Source organism: Ctenopharyngodon idella, chromosome 14 (genome assembly GCF_019924925.1).
Source record: "Ctenopharyngodon idella isolate HZGC_01 chromosome 14, HZGC01, whole genome shotgun sequence".
Classification (NCBI taxonomy): domain Eukaryota; kingdom Metazoa; phylum Chordata; class Actinopteri; order Cypriniformes; family Xenocyprididae; genus Ctenopharyngodon; species Ctenopharyngodon idella.
This window is the reverse complement of record NC_067233.1, coordinates 29,192,000-29,217,800: the sequence shown is the minus strand read 5'-3', so window position 1 is coordinate 29,217,800 and position 25,801 is coordinate 29,192,000. Positions and strand designations below refer to the sequence as shown.

General features: G+C 37.8%; 1 protein-coding gene across 8 annotated transcripts in view; it reads right to left on the bottom strand.

Moving 5' to 3' along the window:
* The window catches only part of gria3b (glutamate receptor, ionotropic, AMPA 3b), a 135,101-nt gene that overhangs the window by 84,875 nt on the left and 24,425 nt on the right, over positions 1–25,801 (bottom strand). For all 8 annotated transcript variants that reach the window (XR_007924950.1, XR_007924949.1, XR_007924948.1 and 5 more), the window contains exon 3: positions 7,653–7,892. Coding sequence is in view for 5 of the 8 variants with exons in the window: in XM_051860813.1 (XP_051716773.1) it covers positions 7,653–7,892 (240 nt within the window). In the remaining 3 variants the exon portion in view is untranslated. The remainder of the gene's footprint in view (positions 1–7,652; positions 7,893–25,801) is intronic.

The window sequence follows — 25,801 nt, the reverse complement described above, 5'->3', positions numbered from 1 at the left end:
AAAGAGGAAGAAAGCATATAGGAGAGAGAATTCAAGCAATATAGTGGCCATGATGAAGCCTGAGCGAGGGAGAGAGAGCCACCGAACCCCATAAATCAAGTGGCAGTGAGTGTGCTGAATCAGGGACATGAGGTAAGGTTGATTGTGCCTGCGAGAGACAATAAACCCTGTAATCATCCGTCTCTGCTGCACAAGCCCGGCAATTATCTGCCCATACCTGACCGCCACTTCAGAAAGGGCAAAATCCATCTCACTTCTTCCCATTGCTCCCACACACACAACTTCTTCACTTTTACTTGCATGCATACAGTGGATAAATGTATTCACTCCTCAACTTATGTCAAGGAGAAACTCAAAGTCTGCAGAAATAAAGAAGACTTCTACCGCCGTTTGATTTGTTTCTTTTTACGGCCAGAAACGTAGTCTACCAAGTATGCAAACTCTGACATGAATGCCTGGCCAATGCATTAGAAGGCCATTGCAAAGCCATTCTTGGCATAAAGTCTTCTTATATATTATATCATTCCAAAAGCCACCTGTATGGACAGGAAGAGAGTGTCTGATTACATGTAAAGTAACCTGCAAGTTTGTTTTGATTTTATGGGCTGTTTAGGGGTGAGTTTAATATAGTACATAGACCTAAAACAGATTAAATAAATACATAAATAATGGTAGTGCTCTTTTTGAAAAGAAAAAAAAAAGAAAAGAAAGAAAGAAAGATATACTCAGTGAACACCACCTTGCATCATATTTGCTGAATTAAATGCTTGTTGCTGAATGAAATACTTGTTTCCAACTAATTTTGAAATGCTTGTTCCAAAAATAGTGCCTAATTTGCTCTAGCATGTCACACTGTCTCACAAAATATGATGTGCATTTTGTAGCATTTTTGAGACATCCATTTATAACTCTTGATCACCAAATAAACTGCCACAATAACATGATTTCCATCATCCTCTGAGCCAGGATACTATTTGTTCAATTTTCTGTATGTATGACATCATTTTAGGCCTAATCCTGATTTCAAGGTTTTAATCTTAAAAAAAACCCTTCATTTTTATTTTGTAAACAACAACAACAAAAAAACAAACAAACAAAAAAACCTGTATGTGATGGAAAATTTTTATTGTAATTTTTTTTTTCAAATTATGTAATATTAAGCCGTTTCAGATCATTTCAGAGACATGTCTCAAACAAAGTGGTATATATTGTTCTGCTCATCGGTATCTAGTTTACTTACTACTAAGTGCCAGATACAAAACTTGAATATATCTTTCAAATTCTAACCTGGCAAACAGTGATTAGTTAGACTTTCAGCTCAATACCTTGTAAACATGACTTTGAACTGTTGCCCAAGCATAACAGTAGTTCACCTGAAAACCACTGAGCCAAGAACTGTAGAATTAAGCTTGATTTGCTAGATGCTTTTGCGTTTCATCCCTCAGTCATCATCTTCTCACTATCTGTCCTTTACATGGGAAAAATAATTGCTTTTATTGAGTTGATGGGTGCCGGGGGCAGATTGGGGGTTTACTATTATCCTCCATGACTGAACTAGAAATGGTCCTGTAGCAGAAGCACAGACATTTTCCTAGCAGGATCATAGATGAAGCTAAGTGGATTTACAGAATTGTATATTCCAGTGTAAAGTAAAAAAAAAAAAAACCTCCACACTTTTGTGGGTGTGGGTGTGTGTGTGTGTGTGTGTAGGTGTGTGCGCGTTTTTGTGACATATCAGGACACAAATTTGTATAATGACATGGGTATGGCATAGGTATTACAAGGAGAGGGTGACTTATGAGGACTTTACCCCATGTCCCCAATTTTCAAAAGGCTTATAAATCATACAGAATGATTTTTTTTTTTTTTTGAGAAAGTAAAAATGTGCACAGTTTTCTGTGATGGGTAGGTTTAGGTGTAGGGTTGGTGTAGGGTGATAGAAAATACGGTTTGTACAGTATAAAAACCATTACGCCTATGGAATGTCCCCACAATTCACAAAAACAAACGAGTGTGTGTGTGTGTGTGTGTGTGAAACCAAAAGAAAGGAAAAGGCACTCGAATGTAAAATGGAGAAAACTGAAAACACCCATATGTACAGACTCGTAATATTGAGATGACTAAGATCTTGTCAAGTAGGTTAGATTTTTTTAAACGAGAAGGTCCCCTCTCTGCCTTCCTCCTTTTATTTTTATTTTTTATGTAAATTATTACTATAGTATGCTTATATATATATATATATATTAACATTATTTTTGTATGTTTATATTAACACTATTTATTAAAACAAAGTCAAAATCATATCACGTTTGTGCTTTTTTATTGTACTTACTATACATTACAAAGTGTCATGATGATTGCAGGCACAAATTTGCAGCTTTAATTTAAACTGGCTAATTACTACCTAAAACGAGCTTGCATGCAAGATCATCATTTCAAGCCATTTTAAGTTCATTTTGAAAGTGGTGATATCTGAGTGGGTGAGTTTTTTACTTTGTAATTAGTCTATCCATCTCCACCAGTTTGACCCACCCAGAATGATTTGGGGACCGAGTGCGAGCACAAGAAGTGGGCATTATCACATTGACGGGTCCAGTGAACCAATATTCCATAGTCTGATGAGCCAAACTTAGCATGATGGAGGCACTGCCTCCTCTCACATGACTTTTCACCTGTATCTGGTCATTCCCCCCTCACATTCACTTCACAAAACTTGAACTCAATGAGAACACAATGTGCTTAAGGGAGGTTTGGGTGTTTTATATTCTATCTGATCATATATTTTTAATATTCCTTGCCTGAATGTGTTCCTGGATCAATATTTTTTTTTGGCATTGAGATAATATTTCTGTCAAACAAGCATAGTACTACTAAGCCTATCTCACATCCTGCGCTAACCCCAGTGTTCCCACTGATTACCCACTCTGGTGGCCCGCCATAGTCTAATCTGTGTCGCCACAGTTTCATAATGAACCAAAAATATTTGAAAACTTCTCATGATAACATAAAAACTCTCTAACATTGTTTTGCACAGTTGCTTTGGCAAAGTATCTGTTTAATGAACTAATATTGAAAGAGTAATATGGCTTTGTGCCCTTATCAAATCATTACATTCACACTGGTGTTTTAGGAAGCCAAAAAATTATCTATATTATTATCATTATAATTAATATTTTTATTATTATTATTATTATGACAGTAATAGCTGTAATCTGAGCATGGGTTGAACATCTTAAATTTGAGCTCTCAAAGTGCACCAGATTGATGAATTTAACTAAAATGTACAAAAATTTCTTTCAGGGTAGGGTGGGGTGGTCATATTCCCGGACCCCCCAGAGGGACTGAGGTCCACCCCCAATAATCATACAAAATCCTGTGGGAAACACTGTAACCCCAACTATAAGGTAACCACAACAAACAAAATGACAGAGTGATGAGAATATAAGCACTGGCTCTAACCTTACCCCAAATTAGATTTAAATAGCAATCCATGCCAAAAACGAATAAACATCTTTGGCCAGCATCTCTGTGCCATACCCGTCCATGTCGTGTCAGGGTCATGTCATTTGATGTACGTGTCCATGTGATGCGCCAAGTGTCAACTTGACTTAAGGTTCCTGATGAAGTGCTTTAATAAACTCAGTTAATCCTCTCCTGGGGTTCCAGTAATAAGGATTACATTTCACTGCTGCCTTTGAGGGAGGGATGCTGGCCGGGCATGAGGCTTAGCTTAAATCTGAGCCAATAATCTGAGCGAGAAGCTATAGTGTTTTAATGCAACGTAATTGCTACATTATTTAATTTGGTTGTCTTGCATTAGATGCATGTGTCTGCTGTAATTAGTAGTTATTTGGGTTGCCAATTTAACACATTAATTTAGTTCATTTAATTATTAAAAACAGTAATGCATTTAATCATGCCCCTTATCCTATATATATTCCTTAAAATCCCCCTGAAATCAAAATGTTACTTTTTTTAGATTTTAGTATGAATACGTTAGCCTTAATGTTATGAATAAACTGGTGTGTTCCAAAACAATGGCAACATTTGCATTTAAGCATTCAAAACTTACACTCAGTTCCGCTGAAATGGATCACGGATTTTCATGACATCACCCCAGACTTCAGCTTCTCACCAGATCTTCTGTCCAATCAAATGCTCTCTAGATTCTAAAGCATCCCACCCCCTACATTTTTAATAGACGCTGAAGCTGCGAATGCTGCGGTGAAATCGGTCACTTGTTCAAACATTTACTATTTTCTACGTGGTGAATGGCACATAGTGCACTATATAGGGGACAGGGAACTATTAAGATTAAGTGTAAATATGCTTTCCATTGTGGCGAATGAAGTCTGGTTTTATGTTAGCGTCACGTGAACTGCGTGCACACAGTCTGCTCCAGTCCAGAGCACAGAGCGGATCACATGCGACAAAACGTATTGGACCCATTTGAATTCTGCACAGAATGCTATATTTTAAAGCAATATTTAGGAGATTAGGAGGATAAATGGTAAGAGATTAGAGGCTTTACCGAGCACAACGGCTCTAGCTGAGCTGTGATATAAACAAAACCCTATTGGCTATTTTTTTTTAAAAAGGGGAGGAGCTGTCCTGCTCTGTCTTCCTGTTACAGTTTAAATTATGTCAAACACACTGAATAATGCTATGGGTTCCAAGGCACTTTAGTCGGCCTTTAATAAGCCAGTGTGCAAATCTAACCCTAAAGTACTACCTAAACAAAGACGCCTATCTATCAATTCAAAGCTTTACTTGTCTGCCATATTAATGTAATGTCTTGTAATAATCATAATTTTGGGGATTTTTCAGCAAATAATGTTTTGTGATTAACTGCAATTATATCATATTAGGGGTGTTGCAGTATTTTGCAATATCATATTTCTGAAACTCCACTTCCATACACTCATAGTTTGAGTGTAATTCATTGTTAAAAAAGTATCAAACAAAATAAACAAAGATAATCTGATATTGTGACAGCCCTACATCATATCATGTATGTTAATGTAATTTGATTAAAATGCCAGTCTATTTACATAGTGTCCTTGGTTGCATGTCCTGGAGTTTGAGAGATATGCTAAAACTGCTCTTTTGCATTGTCTTTTACTGAACTGAGAAGCTCCTTGGCAACTTACAGGAAATGACCTTTAAATCGCAGTGAAACAAATCCAGGCGGAAGCTGCTATGAAGGACACATTGGGATGGGAAGGGGGAAAGACTCATTGAGCTCTCTGAGCTAGCTCTGTGTCTCATCTAATTAGTGATGCATTTTGCGGGAAAACCATTGTGAACTCAACCGCAGGATGCTAGCAGGCTTTAATAGGACCCGAAATGCCAGTGTCACCGCCTCAAGCTTGTGTGCCGCCATGAGGCGCTTTGATTCATCGCAGATATTCCTCAACAGAAAGCACTTGAGTTTAATTAATTGCTCAATCCGTCCGAGATGAGTGATGGGAAATGATGTGTTTCTTGCGAGTAAATGAATGGTTAAATAGGACATGGTGCAGAAAGGCGAATAGTGGAACGGCAGTGCGGCGTCCACACCAAAACAACAGCACAGATGTTGTAACTTGACAAGTGCGGCAGAGGAGTCGACTGCAGTGCCATCTATAAAGTACGGAGAGAGCAGAATCATCGGGCAGGTGTCTTCTGGGTCAAACGGAGATTGTGACCTCTTCATGATTAGTAAACACAAACCATGGCCCAAGAACAGGTGCGCTAGGGGGAGCGGGGGAAGGGTGGGTGGTAATGAGGCATTGGCGGTGTTATGGTCCTGAATTTTAATTGGGTAACAAAGACATTTTAGGATCCTATTATTTTACTGCCACTTCTCATATTGTCCAAAACTTAAAATGATGTCATTATTTACTAATCCTAATTCTATTCCAAACCTGTATGGATTTCTTTCTTCGGTGTAATAAAAAATGATGTTTGGTGGGATATTCACACATGTTCTATACAATGAAAGTGAATGAGAACAGATTCACTTCAAAAATGACAATTAAATCATAGTAAAGCACTATAAAGGTAGTCCATATGACTCATGCGATACATTCTAACAGCGTGCCCTGACCAGACACAACGCAGTGGAGTGATAAAAGGGATCGTTTCCATGTTAAATCAGTTTTTGTCATAACCAGCTGTGAAAGCGATACGTAACGACTGTCAGGGGATTGTATTTCCAGAAATTGTGATGTTGTGATTGACAGCTCAGGTACTGATGTTGTTTTTAATGATAATAAAATGGTTTAATTTGAATATCATTGTGAATGACTTTAATTATTCACAATGAATAATTTACATCAGATCTTGCAAGTAAATTGAAAAAGGAAAATAGAATGTTTAAACTGAACTTCGTGTAAACAAACAAGTATATATCATGACAAAGACTGCATCAGTCACTAAGTATGTGTTTTAAATAATGTTAAATTGGTTTAATTTTTATGAATTTGATTAAGTACCAATCCATTTCGTTGAGAGTGTGAGAAAGTGGAGAGCCAGCCCACACACGCTTCCTATTGGCTGTGATTTGTGATTCAGTGGAATCTTATCACATCATGTCTGGTTAGGACATGGTGTTAGTCTTCTGAAGCCAGCAGCATTTTTATTTTTATTTTTTTATGAGTAGCTGATATTTAAGTCATTATTTACGGATAATCTTGCTGTAACTCTTAAATCTCAGCTGTACTTCCAAGACTGGTGTGACAAATTCATTTTGAATGAATATCAACTTTTCTTTTTTGTCTTTTTTTTTTTTTTTTCTGTTCCTCACATAAACCTATTGTATGGCTTCAGAAATCTTGGAATATATAGGATGCAAGTTATATGGACTACCCTTATGGTGTTATGGTCTTTTTCTTCTTCTTCTTTCTCCATTTTAGAACTTGACCAACAAAATCTCATGGCAGTTCATAACTATTTTACATTTTTGGCAATTTGGCAATTCAAACCGCCTCATTTGTACGTTTTCTTACAATCTGCATGCACCCCGGTAACAGTTACGTTTAGGGGTGGACCTTCATGCTTTTATTTCCCCTAAAAATTGTATGTTTTTGTACGATTCACATTGTACAAATTCATATGGAACTGACACATCATAAAATAGCTATGTTTTCCTGTGAGACACAGGTCACATGCTTTCACTGGAAAAGAGCAGCATACACCTTCTTTAGAACATATCTTTTTTTGTGTTCCATGAGGAAAAGAATGACTTGTGGGTGAAAAGGCACAGTTTTCTTATTTGGGTGAATCATTCTTATGAATAGCAAGATGTGTTTTTATGAACTGTTTGAAATCAATATCCCTGTGCAGTGCTAATGCAGATAAACTGTATTAGGAAAGTAAGGTGAGCTATTTAATAAGTGAAGTAGTTTAGGGCCCCAAACTCGTCTATGCTGCTCAGAACTGGGGCACATCAGTTCTAAATTCATCATGTATCCAGAGATATCTGGACCTTTGCACCAGTACTGCAGGCGCTCTATCCAGACCCTAAGGACTCAAATGGGGCATCCATCCTCCATCATGCCCTGCTGCTTATGCGCTACAAACCCAGCAAAAACAATACAAATCAGCACTAACTCATGTACAGTAGGACAACCACTGTGCTTGGAGTTCCACAGGTAACTAAGAGGACTTACCTCTGTCTGTGTCATAGAGGTAGACAAACTTGTCCCACTTGTAGTGAGACAGGAGACTCAGGACGGCGCCCTTCAAAGGAGGGCGCATCTGGATGACAAACTGCACGTCTGAGTCGATGGGGTAGCTGGGTGTGACGAAGGAGGTGTGGAGGGCTCCGCAGAAGGAGGTCAGCGTGTTCATAGACTTCTTGTCATAAAAGCCGAAGATGGCGTACACCCCTCTGGAGAACTGCGAACAAACTGGAATCAGAGCAAGACGAGTTTAGTTTGTTTTCGACCAAGTAACAGTAAAAACAACTTCGTAATTCTAAACCAATCCTACAAAATGGAATTGGATGATGTTGGCATGTGAGTAATTGCAATAATAGGAAAATCTGTGCAAACATGGAAATTTGTTTTGACTGCATAAATATGAGTGGAGAAATAATTGCATTATTTCCAGCAGATGAAAGTGCTGCGTTGCATCTCACAGTGAGAACCCATCAACACACTCTTGCCTTAAACAAAACACAAAACTTCATGTCTGATTGGCTGTTCCTTATTCTCCCAAAACACTTGAAGCAAATGAAGCATAATTATGCACATTTCTATGAACCAATAACATCTAATTACTGACACAGATAGCGATTTGCAAAAAACCTCTGTTCATCTGTGTTACAATATTTAGCCAAGGGCAACAACATGGGTAGTTTTGTATGCAAGAAATAATATGAATTTAGAATCGATATATTTATTTAGAAAACCCTTAAAAGATATTTACAAATGTTCATTGAAACAACAGCTTCAGAATTTTATAAACAAATTATGGAATAGAATTAATAGAATGTTAACAAGACATTTTCAAGATAGTGAGGAACCCTGGTGAGGACGCCAGCATCCGAACAGGGTGACCAGCAATATTGATCTTTTCAGCATTTCTATGTTCATACTTTACTGTTGGCTGATGAAATTGTGTGAAAAATGCCTAGTTACCACATGCAGCCGCCAGTGTTGCCAAGTGCTTTCAATTGAAAGTAGTTAAATCTGTTCGCTAAATTAACTAGATGACGTCATAATGGCGATTTCACTGATTTATATAAATGTAAATATAGATCAGTGAGTGAGGTAAGAATCTAGATAAGGTTTGTCCAAGAAGTTGCTAGATTTGTCGCTAGAATTTTTTTTAAAAAAAAGGCTCGAAAGAAGTGAGGGAGTCGCTAAATCTAGTTAAAAAACAAACAAACAAACAAACAAACAAACAAAAAAAAAAAAAACACTAAATTGGCAATACTGTCAGCCACAAGTGGTTTCCTACAAAATACTAACATCTCTGCACTGCTTACTTCAATGATGTTATGATTGGTAATGTTGTAAAAGTACCTCTAAAAAGCCTATTTTAATACTAAAGATATCAGTTAAAGGTGTTTTAAGCAATTTCAGCCATTTTGCTGACTCCCACCAGACTGAACCTCTGAATTCGACCGCTACCATTCCTTCAATCAAGGCCTCTTTCTAAAGCCCCGCCCTCCAGACATGCCAGCCAATCAGAATGCGCAAAATTATTCACTGACAGAGAGCGTTTTTGAATTGCTATTCTCTCTCCGCTTTACTGTTAATGTAGCAGGAACTTTGTATGTGTTTCATTTCAGACAATCAAAAAAGTAAACTGCAACTAATTAAGAAAATACTGACCTGTAAATGCCATATTGGAAGTAGACATATGTACTTTTTGCTTTAAGCTGTGACAAGTATATATATATATTACTGACATTAAATATGACTATAACTATCTTGTAATTAATTTGTTTGCCATTTGAAGAGATGTAAAAATTTCTTATGTTCTCCTAAAAATTCAATGTGTGACTAAAATCTCTGAACAGCAGAGCTCTGATGTCTTGGTAATGGCTGTGGAATAGTGCTTGATCTCAGACAGACCACTCAGTGCTGTTCAATGGTCATCTGATGCATGCTGCACTCAAAATCTCAAGCTCCAACCAGACTGGTCTGTTAGAATCAGATGGTGTAGCTGAGAGATCAGCCATCAGGGGCTAACAGGCCATGCTAACCAAGACCCCTTATTAGTCCAACAGGTCAATCAGTCTGTTGGTATCATGGATTTCATATTTACCCAAAGCCCAAACATAACATAAACTGCCCGTTCTTGGCTGGAATTAGCTAGTAAGTGGACCAGATCTAATGCTGATAATCAAAAGTCTAACTAGGCCATTCTCTATTGCTCTAGAAGATGCCGTCTCAACTGCTGGACATCCATACAGCTGGATTACTCTGGCATGTATGTGCGATAACAGGCCTGCAGCGGACTGACAATTACACTGTGAAGGGGCTAGTTAAGTTGCCCGTCTCCTCACTGGCTCTGCTGGTCTGCAGCATTTCCTTCAGTTTACTCTTAATTTGGGCCAGTTCTGACACAGCCTTTGTCCTCAGGGATAGGAGCTGGCTGCTTCCTTTCCATCAGTTGTCCTGGACTTATTAGGACAGGCTTTGAACAAACTCAAACCAAATACATAAATTATGTCAGATGCCTCTGCTTGCAATCGTCTCTCAACTCCAACTAAAGCCTGTTTGTGTCAGCCTGTCTACCCCAACCATCTGGATGTTCCCCTAAGCTTGCTTGTTTCAGGCCTGGCACCTTTCTCTTCCTGAAAATCTCAATATCAATTGGTTTACAGACTAAGGCTGTTTTTTTTCAAAGCACTAAGTGCAAACAAATAGTGTTTAATCTCTAAGTCGTTTTGTCAAAATCATCATCGTCTAAGTAGTACATAAATTGTGCTACTTAAATTAACAGCATTGGATCACTCCTAAGACCATTACTTGCAGTTAAATACGCTGTCCCAGTTAAAGGGATAGTTCACCCAAAAATGAAAATTCTGTCATCATTTACTCACCCTCAGCTTGTTCCAAACCTGTACAAATTTCTTTGTTCTGCTGAACACAAAGGAAGATATTTTGAAGAATGTGGGAAACTGAACTGTTTTGGGGCACCATCGACTTCCATAGTATTTTTTTATTTTCTACTATGGAAGTCAATGGTGTCCCAAAGCAGCCTAGTTACAAACTCAACAGGCCAAAGAAATTTATACAGGTTTGGAACAACTTGAGGGTGAGTAAATGATGACAGAATTTTCATTTTTGGGTGAACTATCCCTTTAAAGAGCGAAAAATTCACCAGAATAACCAGTTGTACAATAGGAATTCATGTTGTCTACAATATTATTGCAAGACAACTGTATGCTATATTCGAGAATTAAAAGTTTGTCAAGTGCACGCTTTGTGATAAGCTTGAATTTACAAAACAATGATAATTGATGATAATTTGCAATTTATTATAACTATAAATATTTTCTCAAGAAACATGAGACCCTGCAGTACCAATCAATTCGAATGTATTATTTTTACATGAACTTTCTGAGGTTGAATAGACATTTTAGTGGAATGGACTTTCAACAGAGGGACAGAAATCTTTCAGATTTTTTTTTTTTTTTTTTAAATTTGAGTTTTGAAGATGAACTAAAGTCTTAAGGGTTTGGAATGACATGAGGGTGAGTGATGGCAAAATTTTCATTTTTAGGTAAACTACCCCTTTAAGATTATCCAAAGGGCAGATTTTGTAATATTGTTGAGTGAATGAGGCCCTTCTTGAACATTCTTGAACATCAATGTGAAGTACAGTGTTTGTACTATTGGTCTTGCTTCATTCCTTAAAGTAATTCCATGAGATTAAGACAAATCTCAGTGCTTGCAGTCACTATACACCCTGTTTTGTAGCGCACGCATTGCCTCATTGCTTTTCATTACGCAGAGAGTTCTGGCATGTCACGTCACATTTTGATAACGTGTTTACTCTGGTGGGCGCGGGGCATGCAGCTGGGCCCACTGCAGCTCAGGGAACAGTGCTAAGCAATGTAAACGGCTCTCTCAGTGGCTGAAGAATCCTTCCTCAGCCCCTCCATCTTTACCTTCTCACCCCCAAGCAACTAGCAGTCTCATTACCGGGTACTCGTCAAAATGTGCCTTCATTCTGCTAATCAGGATGCTCTCTGCACTGTAGCAGGAACAATGCATTTCCACATGCCTGGCTGCTCCAAATGACCGTGAGGCCACTGGTGTTGAAATGATAAGAACCATTAGAAAAGGCTCCGTCCCAACGGCTGCGTTTCGGACTGAAATAATGTAATCGCAGTGTCATGCACTTGAAGCCATCTTTCACCACCATGATTGTACATGGCCCAGAGACCTAGAGCACATTGCTGCAAATGTCAGAGTCGATCATCCAGCTTTCGGTATTCACTGTCCTCTTCTGTCCTTAGTCCTCTCTCTCTTCTCATCCTGCCGCTTCTGCTATTCCACCCACCCCTACAAACACCTCCCCCCAAACACAACACTCTCAAGGATGATAGTCCTCTGGGGGTTTGAGCAAGTAATTGTATCTGCTCTTGTGAGGAGACATGTGAAGTCCTTCAAACTGTTTCTTCAAAATGCCAGCTGAAAACACAAGCGTGAAGAAGCGTGCAATTGGGATGTGTATTTGAAAGGCAAATACTTTCAGATTCTACATCCTCTTGTATGCACAGACATATATTTTTGAAACACATTTATTGAACTGACTACAAAACCAGTACCGCTTGCCACTCCCTATACGCAAAGCTCCAAAAAAACCCTTTCATTCTATATTAACATAAACATAAATATAAACATATATAGTAACAAATGCATTTTACGGTGAATGCACGCATGACATGCCATTCCCACATCCGCCCCACCCCCACCTCATAAAATGATCATAATTGATGGACAACTATGCCCGGGAAAACACAACAGCAGTCTGGCACTGAGAAGCGAAAAAGAAAAATAGCCCAAGATAAATCCCATGCATCACTTCCAGGGTATGTTCACAAACATGTGAAACTTTATACTTTAAGTTAATTGGTGAGATTAATTAAATGTGTTTAACGCCGTTAATAATTTGACAACCATCAACACATCTGATTTCTGATAATGCAATGATAATGCAATTTATGTCATATAATTTCAATTATTGTAATGTTTGTAAAGGATTTTATCATGCTGTAAAGTGTAACAACAACAATCACCATGCCGTTGGCACCCTCTGTAGGCATTTGCTATAATACATAATGTAAAGAAGCTTTATATTTATATATATATATATTTTTTTTATAAAGAATATTTATATTTCATATATTACATTATGTATTTTAACAGTGTTGTTCAGTAAAACCATAAAATTACTTGCTTTTGATACTTTCTTTGAACCAATTATTATTGCCTCATTGTTATTTTAAAGGCTATTGTTCACTTAGGTTTATTTAATTACCATAAAAATATCTGATTACTCGATTAATCGTCAAAATGTTCGACAGAGTACTTGATTAACAAAATAGTCATTAGATTTTATTTAATATGTATAAAATCATAGTTTGCATTTTATGCTGTAAAGCTACAATTGTAAATAATTACAATTTTATTTATGTTTAAATATTTTATTAAAGTTCTATTCTGATCCCTAATGTAGCTGTGTGTGTGTGTGTGTTTTTTTTTTTTTTCCTCTAAACTTCCATAACATTTGGAAGAGATGTGAGGGGTGGGAGGGTACAACAATACAATTCTGCTTAGGGAACCCATTTAGCCAGCAGCGGCCCTGCACAAAACTAATGGCCATTTCATAATGTATCCTCTGTCCTTTGGCCATTTCAGATCTGGAGCATCAGTTAGCCTTCAGATGGTATTGTGGCTGTTTATGGGTTACAAACTGGCTCACTACAACACATAAATAGCAATTTGCACTGCATACTGTACATAGGCGGCATTCCAGCCAAACTCCTTACATTCACTCGCGCACAGGACACAAATAGCAGGGTAAGATGTGGTAAGAAGATATTTCTGCTGGTGTCACCATTGCCTTGTACATGGAGATCAGGACCACAAGTATTGGGGTAAGATGGCCTTTTGAATAATTGTATATTTTGTGCTGTGACAACTAAATTAGCAAATGTTTCTGTTTATTTTCCATAATAACACTTTGGCTGATGCATCATCATCCTGCACATGCTAAACTCATATGTTAAAAAGTGAATGCACATTTTTCTTAAGGAGGGCATCTTCCCCCTTCCTACTCTATTTCTCATAAGAGACTAAAGCTTACTGCTGAATCCAAGTTTAAAATTAGTACATATTGCACAAAAGCAAAAATGCATGGTCTTAAAGGGATAGTTCACTCAAAAATTACAGTTTTGTCATTATTTACTCTAAGTTGTTCCAAACCTGTATAAATTTCTTTGTTCTGCTGTACACAAAGTAAAATATTTGGAAGAATGTTTGTAACCAAGCAGATCTCGACCCCCATTGACTGCCATAGTAGGAAAAACACAACAAAAAAACATGGTAGTCAATGGGGTGAGAGATCTGCTTGGTTACAAACATTCTTCCAAAGATCTTCCTTTGTGTACAGCAGAACAAAGAAATTTATACAGGTTTGGAACAACTTGAGGGTGAGTAAATGATGACAGAATTTTCATTTTTGGGTGAACTATCCCTTTATCCTTGCTTTATCCATGAAGGATAAATGTCTTAGGATTTGGACAAAACAAGATGTAATTTGCATTTAATTGTTTACAACAGTCTCTGCGTCAGGAGTGTGCCTAGATGAACAATGCTGTCTAGGTATGCATCTCACCAAGGTTTAGAATAGAGTCATTATGTCTTGCTTCCTGTCCAAAGGGTCATGACAAGGGTCATGACCACACCAAATTCCAACCCTTCATACAAACACACACACACACACACACACACACATAATGTACCATAAGTCTTCTCTAGACCTTTCAACCTCATGTGACATCAGCAATTGGTGTAGTCCATCACTAATGTGCTAGTCATAGTTGTGTCCTGATTTTTGTACACTCTAACCTAAAAAATAATAACATATTTTATTCAAGTCAAAATTATTTATTATTGCTAAATCAACCTAGATACAATAATTTATACAAAAAATAAAATAAAATAAAATAAAATAAAATAAAATAAAAAATAAAATAAAAATAAAATTCTATTGGTTACATCAAGTAAACAACAATAATCAACAACAACAAAACAGCTCTTTAAAGGGTTAGTTCATACAAAAATGAAATTTCTGTCATTAATTACTCACCGTCAAATCTACATTTTAATTTTCAAAGGTTTATTTTCAAAGATTATTTTCCCCCCAAAATGCAATAAATCCATGATACGTTTTTTTTTTTTTTTTTTCAAAATGCAATTAATCCATCAATATAAAAGTTATTTTTCATATTGAAAATACACAACAAAGTAAGTTGATTCACATATATGACAGCCTCTGAATTTTGCCAATACTAATCTTATATACAGGCATTTTACTAAAAATACATTCAGCCGTCGCTCCCAAAATAAATTCAAAAAATAGAGTCATCTTGTTAATGTTATAAATGAATTATGTCTACGATTAAAGAATATCTGGCGCCACCGCACGGTTAAAATAAACACATTTACAGAGTACATTGGTATTAAAAACGGCTTTTAAGAACTGTCCATGATTCAGTTTTGGGGACTGTGACAGAAGTTTGATGCTGTCGTGGAACAAGCAACAGCCAGCATTTTTCCTCCTCCCGACTCGAGTGACTCATCTTCTTAATCTCCTCACGTAAATGATTACATTTCGATGACTTGCGTTTCTTCCCCACCGCAGAAACCACCACATGTTCATTAATGGCGTCAAAATTATTCATTTTTCTGGAAAACTAGGATGCGTCGCCATTTCTGTTTACAATGCGTGGAATGGTGCGCTGTGATTGGTTAAGCGGATATATCGAGTTCTGTAGAGAAGGGAGACTGCCGTTTGTCGCGTTTTGGAAAGAAAGGGATAAAACATGACAGAATAACACAACGGATATCTCATTTTGTGTAAAATTAATAAATTACTTTTCAATACTGACCAGATACAATACTGATTTTGGCGGAAACTCAATTTTTTTTGAAAATGGCATTTATCACGTTTTGGAACCAAACTCTTCATATATATATATTTATATATACATAAACATTTAGATATTTCAGTATGTCAGAGAGAGACCAATTTTTTTGATCAACTACACTGTAAATTCCACAAATTAGCAAGGCATATATGAAATATACAAAAATACAATATCAAGAAAAAGATTTCCACAATGTTTTCTGAACTCACACACAAAAAAAATTCTGTCATCATGTATTCATGTCATTCCAAATTCAGATGACTTTCTTCCTTCTGTGAAATACTGAAGGAGATGTTTTGAAGAATATTCACAATGTTATTTTTCATTCAATTAAAGTGAATGGTTACTGGGGGCTATCAATCTTAAAAAATAGCAAAGCATCATAAAAGTACCAAACTGCCCTTCAAAACATGACAGCTAATGCAGCTTGATGGTAACATAAATCTGAATCCAATTATTAAAGTTGAACTGTGTAATTTTACCCCAAGCTCTTGGTTAATCCCAAGGTCGAGAGGTCGAGAGGTCGAGATGTCGAGCCACTCAAGCAAACAGAGCAATGTTTTGAAAGCATAGACCCATAGTGTCACAATGTCTACACTCTTAAATCAACCTATGAATGACTTACTTATAGTTGTCTCTGCACATTAAACAAGGATAGAACAAAGTATTTTGACATCCAAAAACTGCATACATAACCTTTAAATGTTATCTTTCCCTGGTATAAAAAAAAAAAAAAAAAAAAACTGTCTCTACATGAAAGAACAAACAAGTAATGTGAAGAATTGTGAGCATGCTGTTAATTCACTTAAGCATTTTCTGCAATCCACTGTTGTTGCAGTATGTTGCTGTTCCTGCTAGAATATCCAACAAATCATGCATTCTCCACAGAGAAAATGTATTACAAGGGCAATGGTTGCAACAATCTCCTTCTACTTCTTTTCCCCCTTGGGGGTTTATGACTGGGGTTGATGCATGTACAGCTTATGATATTCTGTAATTGGATTTTCAGAAAGCTGTTGACAAAGTCTCCCACAACTGCCTAATCCCCAATCAGCAGTGCAGCACTGAGCATGTTCCTATAGCTGGGTAGAGAGCAATGGAAGCATGCAGCCCAGAGATGCCATTGTAATATGGCATGAGGGGGTGCTGTGGATTTACTGTAGCATTTGACAAAACACAGCGCATTTTACAGGGTATGCAATAAAAACAGCTAATCTCAAGGAAGTACAAGAGAGAACATGCTATCATGTAACCTAACTCACATCTAATAGATAGTGTATCAGGTAATGAAGCCAGTGATAGTCCACTGACATTGAGAACCAATTATTCTTTCCCATAAAATGACTAAACTTACCTTACAAAAAATATGTTAGTCGTATCATGGTGTCAAATTTCAATATAATGGCACTGAATGATTATATTGAAGTCCCAAGGTATTTATTTGGTAATCCAAGGTACTTTAAATTGTACCAAACATACTTCAATTGCACAGAAAGCATGGTATTATCACTGTTAACATAGTTTCAAAACTATGCTACCATTTAGCTATGTTAGCTGTGCTTATGCATGCTTACTATATGTAGCTATATACCAAACAATGTGCTAATTCACTCAAAAGAAACAAAAACAGTTATAAACTACTGTATTTAACAAAATATGTTACATTTTGTGAGAGCATTTGCGTGAGAACTTACATTTTCAATAAGCAAGATCAGAAGCTGCCTGAAATCACTGAATGAAACACACTTGCATGCTTGTTTGTTGTAGGAAAAACTTTTCTGTCACGTACACAAAAGCAGAGACCTTGGACTCAGTATTTCTAGCATATCATGCTAGTCGCCCCCGTAGCAGGAGCTGGAGTGGGCAGCGAGCCTCGTTGAGGATAGAGCTCAGGGGAAGTCGTCAAGGAGGCCATTTGCAAATCGCCTCTTCCTCTGGGTAACTTAGCTGCAGTTTCCAAGAGAGGCCATTTTCAAAGGGGAGAGACGAGAACTGTGGGTGGTGTGTGTTTCATCTGGGTTTCTTGTAAAGCAGGATGAAAAAATGGCAGCTCAGATGCACCATTCAGTCTCTCTCTTTCTGTGCTTTTCTCTTTTTCAGCCTCTCTGAATTCTTCGAGTCAGCTCACTCATATCACCCACATATCTATCCATCACGGCCGCCTCCACATCACTGATACTAACCTGAAAACCACTGACCAGCTCTTGTAATATAGTTTTCACCATAGAGGTGTTCTCAAATGATATATAGGAATTCATGACAAGAAGTGCCTGATAAAAAGTCAATCCCAGCAAGAAAGGGATTTGCATTGTTTGCTTGATTACGGGCATGAATTTAAAGCAAGTCTCCCAAGGCGCTCTCTTTCAGCTCTGGCGTTTCTGTCCAGAATAACTAAACAGGCCACGGGTGGGAGGGGAGAGGACTCTTTAACCTTGAAGCTATCATGTAAAGAATGCTCTCTGCTTCTTTCTGCCTCGCTCTCAAGCCTACTTTTGGTTTTAAAGAGCAAAGAGTCCACTTTCCTATCTCAGCTTTCAGGAGTCCTTGCTGAGGTTGTAATGCTAAAGTAAAGAGGGCCTGCTTCATTACAGGCTGAGCTTCAGAATCCCTTTATTTCGGAGCTTGGCAGTATGAAAATATCTCGGCATTTCTTATGCCAGACAGCCTGCAGATGTGTCTTCTAGGAGCGGCTCAGTGACTTGAGGTAAAGTACCCAAAGACCATGAAAGGGATGTGGGCTGCATCCCAATTTGCATTCCACTACCACACACTAATGTACATTGCTGATGATGGGAAAGTGATTGATAAATCTGAGAGACAGACTCCAGCCCTAATCTTATCATACCCCTGAAATCAGAACCAACAAGGATGTCCTACTTGTTGAAAAGCACTGCAAGCATAGTGGTAAAGAAATTCATACTCTTTGAAACATTTCCCCTAACCAATCTACTTTGCTCTCCTTCAAATCTATCTCATTGCTATATAGCACTAATAGTATGTAAATTGGGAAGTCAAAGTTATCGGTGGGGTGAAGATGCAGTCGGCAGAGCTCTGAATCCTCTCATCACTGACACTGGCCTTCATTAAATGCTTGCACATCCAGCAGATCCTAGAGCCTGTGATACCAGTGGGCTGCAAAGGGAGGAACGAAAGACAGTAATAGAGATAGAGGAGGCGGTGTGTTCACAAGAAGCTGCAGTCCAGCGTGAACAGCATTGGAGATGTGAGCGATGAGGAAAAAAACACACAATGCCTATGAGAGACCCAACTATTACCTAAGGGGCCCTCGGGTTAACGCAGAGCCAGGGTCAGGGCCACAAAAGGGAACACACAGGTGATAGAAGTGGCAGCTACTCGAGCGCTGAGACAGCCAGAGTTTCAGAGCCGCTGACTTGAACAGAAGGGAAAGACTGGCTGCCGTGCAAGTCTGTGCTGCTTATTTTGCGCAACCAAGTTCCCAGGTCACCCAAGCCAGCATAAAAACACAATGACAGGCTTAGGAGCCATTGTCCCTTTTCAAATGTCTTTAAACAGTGCTTCACTTCTGACAGATCACATTTTTCCCCCTTTCTTTTGCTTTTCCAAATAGAGGACATCTGAGCCAAACGCACCATCGGGAGGTTCAAGCATGGAATCGCTCCAGATTGTCTTTTCAGTCTGCAGCTGGACGGGATTAGGGATCATCTCTGCCTGGGGTGAACTTTCTGATCCACATGCAAGCCTAACAAGAAAACAATCCAGCTGAGGAACTTTGGGGGAAAGCAGCGAGAGCCCACACAAAGAAAGAGAGAGAGAGAGAGTTATAAATAGGAGCCATGTGTCAGGCCTTGCATTTGCAGATTGACTTGAGAGTGACTTAATATTTCATTGCTTGTCACACAAACAGTCACGGACACATAACGGCAAGCTGGGAAGTCTTCCTATGGAATCTACCCACAGCTTTTGCTTGCTGATGCGTGAACTGGCGAGAACAACTACTCAAATGAACCATTTCCAAAGTAACATGGGAAGAACATGGATGAGAGGGTAGAAATCATAATTATTTAACTCACAGACTTGGTTAGGGTCAGTGCAGCACTACCACAAACTCCAACATGCAGTAAGAGAAGGATAATGTACAGTCAGCCAGACATTATCACAAAATACTACATGCTTTTTTGTTGTTTTATAACTGCCTACAATAATGCAACACTGCCGTAAGCAGTATTATTCTACTCCATTTCTTCAACTGACAGTAAGGAATCAATACAAATTTTATTTAAATTACAACACAGTTGGGTTGGGGGTTCTATAAAAGTGAAAATGTCAATAAAAAGCTAGAATATCAAAACTGCTAGAGGTTATTGATGTTCATAGTGGTTCTGCATTCTTTTTTTGTTAAAGCGATCTTTAGCTAGCGAATCTTGATCAATTTGACCAGTCTATTCGACACCCCTGTTAAAGATCAATAGTAAACAATGATACCGGTAACACTACTCTGTCCAGGCCTACTTTGAGTCAAACTACTGCCAGCTGCATTAACCTGTGGTATTGTGCTTGCTGGTGTTTTTAACCAATTAAACATATTATGGTTTGCTGTATGTACTGTAAAAGAACAGAAGAGGCACTGCATCTTAAAGCAAGACTTCAGAGAATGTTGGGCATATTTAGCATAAAAGGATAAACATCAATAGCTTGCTTGATTTACAGTATATTTCTTTGCACAAACCAGAGCTAATTAGCATTGACAGTGCTCCGAAGTTACATTAAAAGCTTGTTCTATTTGTAGCTAACTGATGGAAGACTGCATGCTATGCATTGGTCATGAATTATTATACACCATATTTCTGGCCTATATAGGTATGATCTTGGTAGGTGTTGGTGCAGACACAGGAAATGTGCTAATCTTGTCCATTTCAGCACATAATATCCTTGGAAAGCTAGTAGATTTATATGGTTAAGCTAGACCAAATGTTCACTTCCTCCCTAATGATGTCATCTTTCCTGCAGGGCAATGGTTTAAATGCTCTCAGTGGCCTTGGGATCGGTAGGATCAGATCTCAATCCAGGGATCTTCATTAATCTTGACTGGGTCTAGAGACGTATGTGTGTTCTCCACACAGAGGCTGCTGAAAGCTTGCCAAAATCATGTTCCATAATAAACTTGGGATGGGAACCATCTGAAAGCCTGTGTTAGTTCTACACACTCCATTCAAATGAGACTTTTGTCATCTTTTGTGCCTTTCCTCTGCCTCTCCTAAATACATGTTCCACAAAGTCATAGCGATGAACAATAGAGGGGTCCTGGTGCACCAGAGTAGATTATAGAAACATATGCACACTGTTAACTGTTTTCCATTATTCCCAGAGAACAGCTGAAGCCCACGGAGTGTTAAATGTAGTTGAAGACGTCACTCTGACCTTCAGAAGCACAACATAACTGAAATTCCAGCCCAGTCTCATTAGAAAAACGTACCTATTTTTGCAAAACGAAAATACGTAGCGCCATGTACGTTTCGTGACAGTTTCAATGTGAAATGTCCATAGAGTGGCGCTAAAAGCATGTTCAGTTTTTTTCCGAAATGGATGAACGTGAATATGGTACGTTTTTATTACGTTTGTTTTATACGTATCACCGCAGTTATGATTTAAAATGTCTGGTGAGTGGCGCTAAAAGTGTAATGCTCCATTACGCTTTAAAATAACGTACCACCAACACTACACCTAAACCTACCCGATAGTGTTAAAGGGTTAGTTCACCCAAAAATGAAAATTCTGTCATTAATTACTCACCCTCGTGCCGTTTTACACCTGTAAGACCTTCGCTGATCTTCGGAACGCAAATTAAGATATTTTTGTTTAAATCCGATGGCTCCGTGAGGCCTACATAGGGAGCAATGACATTTCCTCTCTCAAGATCCATAAAGGCACTAAATAATTCGTTATTTTTTTTTTTTTTGGCGCACCAAAAATATTCTCGTCGCTTTATAATATTAATATTGAACCACTGTACTCACATGAACTGATTTAAATATGTTTTTAGTACATTTATGGATCTTGAGAGAGGAAATGTCATTGCTCCCTATGTAGGCCTCACAGAGCCATCGGATTTAAACAGAAATATCTCAATTTGCGTTCCGAAGATTAACGAAGGTCTTACGGGTCTGGAACGGCATGAGGGTGAGTAATAAATGACAGAATTTTCATTTTTGGGTGAACTAACCCTTTAACAAAAGCAAATGTGACATAAAAAATATTCATAATAATGCCATTTTAGCTTGTTTTTGGTCTCTAATTTTTGTGCTCTTTTACCATGACTAGTTTTTCACTGGATTTGTACCCAAGCCTTCCGCATCCTAAGTACAAATCTGTACCAGCTGAGCTACCAAGCAAGCGTGTTATGTCAGAAAAGCGAAACATATGGAGCGATGCAAAGTCCAAAATGTATTTGTTTACAAATCGTGCACTATGGTAAAAAGTATTTTGAGATCATAACATAATATTGTGCAAGGAGACGTGAAAACAAGTCTTTATTTTTCCATAATCTGACCCTGTAATCATAACTGTGTATGAAAATGATTAAAAGTGCTTGCTGTTTTACTGCCTCTAGTGTTCATTTCTGTTGGAAACTGCAGTGATATGTACGTATTGGTACGTATTTTGCGACTTGCAAAAATTTTTCCACGGGTACATCTTTCCATGAGTCCAGGTTGCGAAATACAGACCTAACATGTCGGTGGGAAAGAAAAATACAGAACAGGCTGAAAATACACCAGAAAAAAGGTACACTATGATGCGCTACATCATAGAAATCCCAAATTCTCTAATTTCTGATATTATACAGTGTGGGAACTTCTAAAACTAATTGAGATTTGAAATATTTAAATAGGAAACTAGGAAACTGTTTTGAAGTAGACAGGTAGGTTAGAGTGGGGAATGCTTTAATGTGTCCAAATATTAAAGTAGTTTTAAAATACATAATTTATTAAACAATGTAAATTGGTGCCAAGTACAAAGAGTGCTGTTGTTACATCCGAACAACAGCAGGATAAGTTATAACATCAAAACATAGATTTTTTAAATTTTGTGCATGATTTTACTATGATTTTATTGTTGTACCAACCCCCATCACCCCATTTTAACCAAAACTGTATGCATATAGTAAACATTTAACTCAAAAGAGAAAAATAAAATGGAATTTGTCATGCTGGAGTACTCAGAAATGAGAGGATCCAACTGCAGTATTTAATTAACATAATAGCACAACCAGGGAACAGAACTGAGCAAACCGACGAAACACCATAGAAGGACAAGACCTGACAAAGACCACAAGGGCGTAAATACACAGACACTAAGTGTAAAATGGAGGAATGAGGGAATCACAGGAAACAGGAACTGAATTAGACAAACTTTAAGTACAAAAAAAACAAACAAACAAACAAAAAAAAAAAAACATAACAGAACTACATAAACCAAGACATTTCTAGCTCTTTACATTTAAATGAAAAGTTGTATGATATATTATATATATCATATGAAACAAGAGAATTTGCTGATTCAGATGACACCACTTCTGTCATTTAACATTCATAAATGTGACTGCAAAACAAATTATATACCAGATTTTAATTTTCTACCTCAAAATTGGTTTTGTCCTGTAAATCCATTCAATTTTTATAGAGTCTTAAAACTTCTACAGTCACTTGAGGAGCTTTATGCTCATGCATGATAATGATTTTGCCCCTGCAGCTCATTTTTAAATGATTCAACTGATGAATTGGTTGAAGACTTTCCGGTCTCTGTTTTTGTTTGCTCTCTTTGAACTATTCTACGAATCCCATCCCTGTTTTTCCTAACCCAACTGCTGGTTTGTCACAATCACAAAGGCCATTTTTCCCTCCACAGCTGTGACGCATGAGTGATAAACAGTCCATAATAACAAGTCATTTTCATTTGTGTGATTGTGCACACCAGGAGCTTGTCATAAGGTTCGCCATAAACCATCTGCAGCTTTACACTGCAGATAAACGTTTTCAAAGCATAAATGAGATTTTATGAGTGTGTGGAAATATTTACTCTTATACTTATTTCCCCCTTCTGTTTACTGGTGATTTTTATGGTCAGCTGTGCATTCTTGTCATATCATCATGCTGATATCATCTTCAATAACAACAAGGGCAAGATCTGTCATCTGTTGATTTCTGTCTCAAAGTGATTTAGGGGAAAAGAACCTCTCGAAACATGGTCACACGAAAACAACAGGCAGATAAGAGCAGCGCTCTATCTAATAAGAGCTTAACGCCAGACCGGCGCCATCGTTGCTACGCTGTCAAAACATCGCCTTGGTTTTGAAAATGGTCAAAGCGCTACTTCAGCTGGGTGGATAGTGTACGCAGCACCTCAAAAAACTAGAGACTTGAATATCAAACAACATCTGCGAGCACCAGTTATACCAGGATAAATAAGACACAGCTACTATACTCAGGTTCCCTTTGATATTCCCATTAAAAATTCATTGTGTTTTATTTGCCTTCAAGTGAGTGAAGTGTTTGTTGCCCCCTGTCTTCCCCAAGCTATCTCGCAGAATCTCTCCAGAGCTCAATTCTTGGAACAGAAAGTGTGACGAGGTTTGTAATGTTCTTTGAGAAATAAAGCCTTAATTAAACCGGATTTCATAACACTGCCCACCACCGCCTCACTCCACAGGATGATGTCATTGTTCTCATGTAACGGCGAGGCCTGTGAGATCAAGTCGCTTTGGCAAGGGCAGTCGTTCAGGACCAAGGGCAGCGACAACACAAACAATACAAAAATGTATTGGTGGAGGGGTAGGGCATGAAGTTATGGCTTGACTGCTGTGCACTACACTGTGCCCTTTACTGACAAGAATCACATGGGTCCAGACCACACCATGTGACTGCCCCGCTGCCTCTTTGGGACCTCAAATCCAAACCTGCCTGCATAGCATGGAAACGGCCTTGGAATCCCCCAACAAATTCATTGACTGACCACCACCCCCTGACGATTGCGAACAATGACTGTCTCTATGGGACCTTTTCAGCATACTGCTCTGCATATATCTGCATATATTTCCTGCCACATGGTGCCGGCATATTGCTTCAATTTTTTATTTATTTATTTTTTAATTTTGCTTAACTTTCTTCATCACATGAGGTAAATAAAATGAAAAACTAGATCTTTACCTGCCCATGCACAACTTGCCACCGGGGCTTTGCTAATTGAGTGCTTCTTAGTGTATGTCTCAGTGATACTCTGCTCTCTACATATGGCCTGAGCCCCTCCATCAATGTAAGTCTACAGGTATTATGGCATTATCATTATAAGACTAGTCACTCATAACAGTGCTATTCAAACTGGGGTTTAGGGAATCTCAGGGAGTGAAATGTACTTTTAAGGCTGTATGAGCATGTTAACCTAACAATTAAAGTTTTTTTTTTTTTTTTCTGCACTGAAATGTATGGAAGCCTGTTTCCGCCACTAAATAAAAAAATAAAAACAGTAATTGCAACTTTTTATCTCAGAATTCTGACTTTTTATCTCGCAATTGCGAGTTTATATCTCACAATACTGACTTTTTTTTCTCACAATTGTGAGATATAAACTCGCAATTGCGTAATATAATATATAAGTATATAATATATGTTGCCTTCGTATCTTTGCTGTCTTATTCAACAGAAAACTGTTGAGAAATATTTTCGACGTTCTCAAAACTGTTATATTCTTTCTGTTCCTTTTGCTAGATCTGAATTAGGTAAGAAGGCTTTTGTGTATGCAGCCCCGTTTGACTGGAATCACCTTCAATCGAGATTGAAGTTACAAAATTTGTTGTCTTTGGATAAATTTAAAGTAGTCATTCGGCAAATGGAAGTTGATTCAATGAAATGTAATTGTTTTTAATTTTGTTTGTACTGTGTAAATCTGTGTCGAAACTAATTGTATTGCTGCTCATTTTGGCCAGGTCACACCTGTGAAAGAGATTTTTAATCTCAGTGAGTTTTTCCTGGTTAAATAAAGGTTACATTTAAAAAAATAAATAAAAAAATAAAGTCAGAATTGCGAGAAAAAAAGTTTCGCACAATTGTGAGTTTATTACACAATTACTGTTTTTATTTTTTTATTTAGTGGCAGAAACGGGCTTCC